The 9832-nt window shown below is 37.6% G+C and overlaps 1 protein-coding gene across 7 annotated transcripts in view; it reads right to left on the bottom strand.

Moving 5' to 3' along the window:
• Positions 1–9832, bottom strand: part of SULF1 (sulfatase 1) — a 178207-nt gene continuing 168375 nt past the window's right edge. For 4 of the 7 annotated variants that reach the window (XM_058699775.1, XM_058699774.1, XM_058699773.1 and 1 more), the window contains one exon: positions 1–2331. In XM_058699775.1, coding sequence (XP_058555758.1) covers positions 1514–2331 — 818 coding nt within the window. In that variant the 3' untranslated portion in view covers positions 1–1513. The remainder of the gene's footprint in view (positions 2332–9832) is intronic. The other 3 variants (XM_058699777.1, XM_058699778.1, XM_058699779.1) reach the window with 1 other exon arrangement.

Genomic DNA, 9832 nt, shown 5'->3' with positions numbered 1-9832 from the left:
TAAAGTTTAAACACCTTTTATTTGAAGAAATATTGCTTCTAGACTTTCCCGAAGCCAGAATTGTTCTATAAAAGTATCACAGAATATTACACAAGATTAAAAAACACAGTATGCTTCCTAATAACTTGAAATCTTTTTACAAAGCACATCATTCATGACCATAAATATGTTTCTTCTGTCATTCAGCTGGTGACACACACATCTGATAAAGAGCTAGTTAATTTTAACATATGTACAGAGTCTATGATAAAGACTTAAAGTTATCAAAGATTCAACTATAACATATTAAATTTTCTTTAAAAGAGTTTACCTTAAACACTTGAAGAAAACATAATTTACCTATGCATTTGAATGGTCTAAAAATAAAAAGAAAATCACTGTTAAGCTAAAAAATAAACCTGTTTGGGAAGTTGGCTAGGGTACTGATAACTCTCGATGAGGTAATCCTTTTGCTGATATTTAAAAATCTAATACATAACAAGAATATTTTCAAGAATACAGAATTTCAAAAGCAGTCTTGAATTACGCCTTTAAAAAAATCCGTACTTGGTGAAGGCCTTAAAAATAATCATACAACACCTATGGTGTGTTTAAAATATGAAACATTCATGAGTGTGTTTTATTGAAAAAGATTCCTTATATAAATTCAAAACTAAGTATATTTTCTCAACACTTTAGCTTATTAGCCAGGTCAAGAAAACCAAGATGACAAAAAAAGTCTTCAGTCCTTTTATCCTGCTAATAAAATAACAAAAATTTAGCAATCTTAAGCATATGATGAACACTTTGAGGCTAGGCACAGAGAGAGCAAGCGATCTTTGTTTTGTTGATTTATTTATTTTCACTGCCAACATCGTTAGCCATGCCTTTCTGCTAATCAATTTTAGCAAGTCAAGGAAAAAGCATGCAATATTTTCTGGCAAGAGCTTACGCTAGACAATATGTGATCCATACTGTGTGTCATTCTTGGGGTCTGCTCTCCACGGTCACACTGAGAGCAAGCAGTGAGACTAGGAAAAGCCTCTGGGAAGAAAAAAAAAGACTAACCAAATAGACATGGCAATCTGATCTCAAAGTGCAAAATCATTGAACATGATGGCACCGAAAAATTCCAGTGGTTAAAAAGGAATCAAAACCACATGATGCAGGCAGTGGGAAGCAGGTTCAAATATTACGGAGGATGTCACGTTTTAGAAACTCAGAGAGATACAATTCTAGCCATCTTGATTGGATAACATTTGTATAGGCATGCCCCTATGGCTTTCAAAAGATAATACTGCTTTAATGTCCCTCAAATAAACACAAATCAACCTTTATTTCTACTCTTGACAAATAAGGAGTTACAACACCGCATCCCTGTGTGCCTACTGCTCGCCTGTGTGCTAACTTCTATGCTAACTTCGCACATGTGTATCTAGGATAGCTCAGAATGTTGGCTGTCATGATTGCCTTTATTAGTTTACTAATAAAAAGTTAAAAAAATACTGTGTTTAGGGTCAGGTAACAATTTCATCTAATCCGAGGAGAGTGGAAAGGAGGCACTGCCTTCTAGACTCTGTAAGCTGCCTGTCTCGTGATTCTTCACCTTGTTCAATATCCTTTTCACGCTGCTGGAGTTAATAGGCTGCTCCAGGGCAGACGTATTGATCGTCCCATGAACAGAATCAACATCAGAATGCACAGGAAGATACAGCTGATCTTCAAAAACACCTCCTGGGCCACCAACCCGGGGAAGTCCTTTCTGCTGCCTGCTAATGGGCTGCAGCCTAGGCCTGGGCTTGAGCACCAGCTCTGGGATGCCGTTGCCACTGAAATCAGTTTCGGGATGATTTATCTCTTCGTGCTCCATCCATTTTTCAGTTTTATGATTTCTCCAGTGTTCAGAATTCAAACGACTAACTTCTGGAATGTCGTTATTCCATTCAAGTTTCCTCTCTGGACTGAATGTTGGTTGGTTCAAATGCAGGGTTCGAAGGTCAGCTGGCAAGGTCACGTGAGGTGCTTCCCCAACCATCCAACTCGGGTCATCATCTGACTCCGCGGAGGCCATCTCTACTGGCACGGAGAGCTCAGCAGATCCACCTGGGAACCCATCGCTTTGAGCAGTTTTAGTCTTATTTGTTTTATTTTGCTCATGGTGGCTGTTCAGCAGTGCAAATACTCTATCTACATCCTTCAAGTAATTAGTCCAGTCAACCAGACTAAGTCTATAGTTTTGTCTGTACTCATAGACGCTTTCATTCACACTGTATAAATCTTCCAGGCCTTGCCAGTTGACGTCTGCAGCGAGGCTGGGCTGGTTAGCCTTCCCATCCATCCCATAACTGTCCTCTGTGAAAAGAGACACAAAGGTGGATCGTTAGTGGAGAAAGGATTTCCCACTTACTGGACAAGCAACTTACATTGTTTTTTACCAAGGCAAATCAATTTGAAATACAGTACTAAAAAGTATCTTCCCCTGGTAATTCGTTATCAAGGAGTGGCCTTAGGTTACAGAAGCGATTGAACAATACCAAAAATTAGAAAGAGGCTCAAACACATGCAAACTTCCATGACGAGGCATGGTTAGTGCCGGAAATGCACGGCCCCATCAGTCAGGAGGCTTACATTTCACTCCCGGCTCTACTCAAGTCAACTCTGCACCCGGGACATCATGTGAGCGAGGCTCTCTGAGTCTTGCTCCCTCATCTGTCAGATGTGGGAATAGTTGTGTGATAGAACCTTTACTACCTACAGGGTTGCTGGGTGAATGATGAGTTTGAAAGTGTTTTCATGGAATAGGTGATGCTTAGGACGATATTTGTATGCTCCCTGGCACTCAGTATAAAAACAAACATGGAAACAATTAAACTCTTGGAATCCAATGTTTGAATCTGTTTTTGATTAGTTTTTTTTCCCCCTAAAATATCTATATCTAGATAAAATGATCTTTGGGTGGTTTTCATAGTATACAAAGAATGCCCCCAATTTTTCCTCTCTCTTCGAGACCTTCCTCTTCTCTTCGAACCACCTGTAAGCAAAAAAAAAGTTAATACCGAATGTCAACAGAGCTATACGCCGCACTTTGGGCACGAGCCCTGGGAAAACAGTAGCGATGAGAGAAGAAGGAAATGAGGTTGCAGCCAAGAGCTGAGTTGAAACCATCGCCGGAAAGAGTGTCAACCTGAAGTAGGAAAGACTGTAAAAGTCCCGGTAAAGCTGCGGTGGGGACAACGAGGAAGAGACTCAGAAGTGGGCGCGAATCGAGGCTGCAGTCTGAGAGCCCTAGCGGCAGGGAGACAAGGACACAGGGCAAGAAGGAACATCCTTTGGAAACTGGGTGATAAAAGAAAAAAGGCAGCGAAAGAGGCGGGGGTGGGGTGGGGTGGGGGGGGTGGGTGGATTTCAGATCCTGTAAGAAAAAAGAGAAGGAAAAAACTGGAAAACACACCTCCCCAACTCCCACTCCCAAATAATAATAAAGTAAAAAAGTAAAAAGAACGTATATTTGGTTATACATGCTAGAAAGGAGCCTCTTAAACTAGAAATCTTATAAATACTTGAAATCCAGGAGGTTGATAAAAACGGCCTAAATCTATACAAAATTATCATAAAATAGAAACTAAGAATAACAAAACCTATTATCTTATGAAAATGCCCAACGCCCTGCCCAAAGTGACCATAAAGTGGAAAAAACCACAACACAATGCTGCCAAGTAAACGGCGTGTTTTCCATCAAGTACCCCAGGATGTGAAAAGCCATCTCAAGTCAGAAATTCAAGTACGAATCAAGGATCTCACAACCATTCAAGCTCTTCTTCAATTATCAAGGCTACAGAAAAAGTTCCAGAAATAAATTGTAAGAACACAGGTAATACTGTACATATCAGCTCATCTTGAGTAAGTAGTCTTCACATCCAACCAAGAAATCACCGGAGAAATTTCAGCAAAAGGGCTGATGGTGAGCATTTAATATATTTATCAGATTTAGGATACAATAAAGGTAGAAGGGTCAAAAGATAATATATACGTTTTCTATGACAAAGTAAAAATAATGTGACTCAACACGGGAGGAAACATAGAAAAACTGAAAGAGAAGAAGCTCATTGAGGGTAGAGCTAATAGTTGGAAGCCAAAGAACAACACTAAAAACTGACCACTGATAATAAAAGATGAAGTAAGAAGCAGGAACTAGGGGCGTTACCAACATTTAAGATCAAAGACAACCAAGAGGACAAAAATACAAACCGTACAAAGTTTCAAAGAGGGGGGATAAAGGGCAACACCTTTATAAATTTAGAAGAAACTACCCGTAGAAGATGCAAAGTGAAATACACAAAGACATAATAATAAGTGATACTCAATCTAAGAGAGGCCAAATGGACAAAAAATAAACAAGAATCTGGAAGACCTAAATATATAATCAATCAGGTAATTCTCATGCAAATGTATCCAACAGTATACTCCGAGGATAGAGGTTATACCTTGTCGAACACACACAGAAATTCACATTATTTGATTATGTGTTAGGTCACGGAAAAATGCATCAGGAAGTTGCGTAAAATAGAAATATTACAAACAACACTTTGATATAATACAATGAAACTAGAAATTAATAAAATTAAAACAACAAGAGAGCTCTTTCATCTGGAAGCTGACAAACATCATCTGGGTGAAAAGGAAAATACAAAGCTAAAAGTGCAGAATTTAAAAAATGATAATGGGGGGCGGGGGAGAGGGGAAAACGGGTGATGGGCATTGAGGAGGGCACTAGTTGGGATGCGCACTGGGTGTTGAACGTAAGCGATGAACCACGGGAATCTACCCCCAAAACCAACAGCACACTATATACACTGTATGTTAGCTAACTTGACAATAAATTATATTAAAAATAAAATAAAGTAAAATAAAATATAAAGTAAAATAAAATGAAATAAAATAAAATGAAATAAAATAAAATGAAATAAAATAAAATAAAATGATAACGGGGTGCCTGGTGGCTCAGTCGGTTAAGTGTCTGACTCTGGATTTCAGTTCCGATCAGGATCTCATGGTTTGTGAGTTTGAGCCCTGTGTCTGGCTGTGCCTGGGATTTTCTCTCTTTCTGTGTCTGTCTCTCTCTCCCAATCTCTCTGCCCCTCCCCTGCTTGTGCTCACTTCCTCTCTCTTTCAAAATAAATAAACTTAAAAAAACGATCATGAAAACACTATGTATTAGAACTTATGATGCATCAAGCATGATACTTATGTGTTATTTTAAGCATTCATAGCCTTAAACACTTTTATCACGAAAAAATAAATCAAACTCAAAACTCAGAAAGCTGGAGAAAGAACAATATAAATCAAAAGAAAGCACCAGGAAGGAAATAATAAAGGTGAAAGCAAAAACTAATGAGGTAGAGAACAGAAGAATGACATATCTCATTAATAAATCAAAATCCTGGTTCTTTAAAGAAGCGTCAAAGCAGACGATCACTAGTTTAACTAGTTGAGACAAAGGGAAGAAAATTCAAATACACAAAATAAAAAAATCACAAGGGAGAAATAATCATTGAAATATACAAAACTCAAAGCATGAGAGAGACTACTTTGCAGACCTTAAAGCAAATAAATTAGAAAACCCAGATGAAACAGGTAATTGCCCAGGAAAATGCAGTTTGTTGAAATTGACCCAAAAGAAATAGAAAGCTTAGATAAAGCAATTTCCAAAGAAGGGAAAGAAAGATTATTAAGAAACTATCCTAAAGATGCACCAGGTCCATGTTGTTTCACAGGAGAATTTTATCAAGCCTTCAAGGAAAAGAGAATCTGAATGCTGTATGAATTGTTTCAAAGCATAGAAATCAACATTATATTAAGAATATAACACATGATAACCTAGTAGAATTTACTCTAGGAATGAAAGGTTGGTTCATTCATAGCCCATCCATTAATATAGTATATCCTACTGGAAGATCTACAGAGAAAATTATTTGAGCATCTCCATTGATGCTGAAAAGGCTTTTGACAAATTCAACATTCATTAGCAATAAAAACACTAAAAAAAAAAAAAAAAAAGAAAAAAGTCAATGGCTATTTCCTTAACATGACAAAAATGTATTAACTTAGTCCTAAAATCTGTCCTCTCAATAGGGAATTTTTTTAAAAATATTTTTTTTAAGTTTGTTTTTGAGAGAGAGAGTGAGTGAGAGAGAAGGAGGGGCAGAGACAGATGGAGAGAAAGGATCCCAAGCAGGCTCTGTGCTGTGAGTGCAGAGCCCGACGACATGGGGTTCAATCTCACAAAATATGACATCATGACCTGAGCCAAAATCAAGAGTCGGATGCTAACTGACTGAGCCAGCGAGGCATCCCAAAAGGAAGTCTTAAAAGCATTTTCACTAAGATCAGGAACAAGGTAACATTGTACTAGAAGTATTAATTCATTCAATTCAACAAGAGGAATCAATTAGAGACAACCAATAGGAAAGGAAGCAAAGCGATCTCTATTTGCAAATATCTGACAGGTATACCTGGAAAACCCAAGAAAATGACAAGATTAACTCAAAAATAAAAATATTTTTTAAAGTAGCAGGATACAAAATTAATACACAGAAACCAATAGCCCTCATATACACACATGATAATCACAAAGAGGTTTTGATGAGAGAGGAAAACCCAATTCATAACAGTAACAAAGAAGATAAAATACTTCTGAATACACTTGACAAGAAATGTGCAAAACCTATAAGGAGATAATATAAAAAGCTCCTGAAAGACCTAGAAGTTTACTGAACCAGGTGGAAAGACAGCTTTTGTACCTAGACAGAAGACTCATCATCAGAAAGATGCAAACTCTTCCTGATAATTCTTTCAAAAACCAGATAGAAAAATGGCATAGGACACAAGCAGATAATCTACAAAAGCAAGTAAAATGGCCTTTAAACTTTCAAAAACATGTTCAACTTTACTCATAATAAGAGCAATACAAATTCAAACCATACTGAGATACCCTTTCTTTTTCATTCAGTTGGAAAAATAATTTTAAAGCTTGACAACTGTTGAAAGCAGACCCTCGTACACTGATGATGAGAATGCAAAATGGTACAAACCATATGGAGGGAAATTCGGCAGTATTTAATATATCCAGAGAGGCATTTACCTTTGACCCAGCAATCCCGCAACTAGGAATTTACTCTGAAGATATCCTCAACGATATGAAATATATTTGCACAAGGCTCTTTACTGTCTCACTATTTGTAATTGCAAAATATGAGAACTGAAATGCTCATACTTAAAAGAGTGGCTGAATACATTATGGTACATACACACAGCAAATTACTAAGAAGAAGTGAAAAGAGAGTAGGAAAATTTCTATGAACCGATGGAGAGGATATATTTTAAAGTGAAAATAATATTTTAGGTGAAAAAGAAACTAAGTGCAATACAATATATATAGTACACTACCTTTGGTGTAAAAAAGTAAGAGAAATAAAATATCACCGTCTGCTTACTACTGCAACCAGAAACGGAGGAAGGTAAAACAAACTGATGAGATTGGTTATCTACATACAGTGCACGGGCGGGAAGAGACTGTGGGAAGGACTAACATTTCTCTGCACATGCTTTTGGCAGTTTTGACTTTTGGGACGACGCTGAAGTATTACGTACTGAAAAACAAAATTAAACTACCAATGACGAGAAAAAATAGAACCGAAAATGGAACGCAAATGGAAATAAACAAACCTTGCCGTATTTCAAATGGGTAACATAACTAAAATAAAGAAGAAGGGAAAACAGAACTATTCTGAGTAACTTCAAACACAGTGCTATTTTCTCTCTCTTTTTAAAAAATTTTTTCAACGTTTATTTATTTTTGGGAGAGAGAGAGATAGAGTACGAATGGGGGAGGGCAGAGAGAGAGGGAGACACAGAATCTGAAACAGGCTCCAGGCTCCGAGCTGTCAGCCCAGAGCCTGATGTGGGGCTTGAACCCACGAACTGTGAGATCATGACTTGAGCCAAAGTTGGACGCTTAACTGACTGAGCCACCTATTTTCTCTCATTCTAAAGACAGAAAGAACTGAAAAATATATTGAACTCTAGTTAGCAGGTTTGTGTTTACAGCAGTATGATTTAGCAATTCTGAAATTGCTTTCCGTGTGCTGTAGCATTTAACAGGTGAGTTAATCCATTGAGGATAATGGAAACTAGGCTTCTCACCGCTGGAAAAGGATGTTATCATTTATATGGAATATTACTTGGCAATCAAAAAGAATGATACCTTGCCATTGGCAACAATGTGGATGGAACTAGGATGTATTATGTTAAACAAAAGAAGTCAGTCAGAGAAACACAAATATATGATTTCACCCATATGTGGAATTTAAGAAACAAAACAGATGAACATGGGGGAAGGGAAGGAAAACTAAGATAAAAACAGAGAGGGAGGCAAACCATATGAGACTCTTAAATACAGAGAACAAACTGAGGGCTGCTGGGGGGGGGGGGATGGTAGGAGGGGATAGGCTAAATGGGTGATGGGCATTAAGGAGGACACTTTTTGGGATGAGCACTGGGTATTGTATGTAAGTGACGAATCACTGGGTTCTACTCCTGAAAAATAAAGTAAAATAAAATAAAATAAAATAAAATAAAATAAAATAAAGAGTCTACTATTAACAAAGTATAATTAAATAAATAAACAAACAAACAAATAAATAATTGTAAGCATGTTAAAAAAAGGAAGTTATTTAGAAAGTAGGAAGACTAGAATGAACCTCATGCTGTTAAACTAGAATTAGAGGTATCAGTACAAACATACAATGTTAAATGTATCTAGATAGCTATGTCCCCACGTATCTCCGTATCTGTAGAAACAGGAGTGGCTGTCAATATACCTGCACATGTATTTTAGCTCTGTCCGCCCAGAGGGTCTACATACAAAGATGCCTCCATATCAATTTTGTGCACCTCAAGCCTAGTTCAGATGCCACTGCTGCCCACTTAAAAGGAACTGGGGTCCTTCGGAGAAACGGCAGATTCCAGAGGTCGAGAAGTGAAATACAAGGTGAGCCTGGAACATAGTGTTAGGCCAGGAAGCAGTGAAGTGCTCAAAAGGTGATGGGGACACACCTGACGGAACATCATTGGCCCAAACTGGGACATTCTGGTCATCAAAATAAATAATGGTAGCAAAAAGATATTCATGGGATAAAATGAGGATCTATGAATCCTTATTGCTATAAATACACACATACATACGTACGTACATATGTACGTACGTACAAGAAAAAAGGAAATCTCTTGTCTATGGTAGAGTACCACTTAAATGTAGCAAGAAAAACAGAATTGGAAAAAATCATCCTTTTGCAGCCATCATAATGATTCAGGCAAGAATTATGGATTCCTCAAAAGGTAGTGGATGAATTATTAATTAAAAAAGGAAAAATAGTAGGCTCATAGTGGATTAACCTAGCAAACAACACCTCCACCGAGTAATCAAAAGTGAGACCACCAAACAGATGTCACGTAGCTTCCGGTAAGATATCCTGAGTGCACACTTCCCCTTCTGTGGTATTCCTGTCAGGAATGCACGATTTTAGTCCAATCACGCGGAAACATCAGAAAAACCCCAGCTGAGGGACATTTTACAAAACGACTCGTCTGTACACTTCAGAATGTCATGAATGCAATGAAGGGTTGAGGAACTATCCCAGATGGAAAGAGACTTAAGAGACATGACAGTTTACTACAATGTGTGTTTCTGGATTGGATCACAGACCAGTAAAACAAAATCCTCCCCAACCCATAAACACGACAATACTGGGACAATTGGCAATATTTGAATATGGACTGTGGATTACATAATAGT

This window comes from Neofelis nebulosa, chromosome 14 (genome assembly GCF_028018385.1).
Source record: "Neofelis nebulosa isolate mNeoNeb1 chromosome 14, mNeoNeb1.pri, whole genome shotgun sequence".
Classification (NCBI taxonomy): domain Eukaryota; kingdom Metazoa; phylum Chordata; class Mammalia; order Carnivora; family Felidae; genus Neofelis; species Neofelis nebulosa.
The sequence above is the reverse complement of the archived record's forward strand: the minus strand, read 5'-3'. Positions and strand labels throughout refer to the sequence as shown.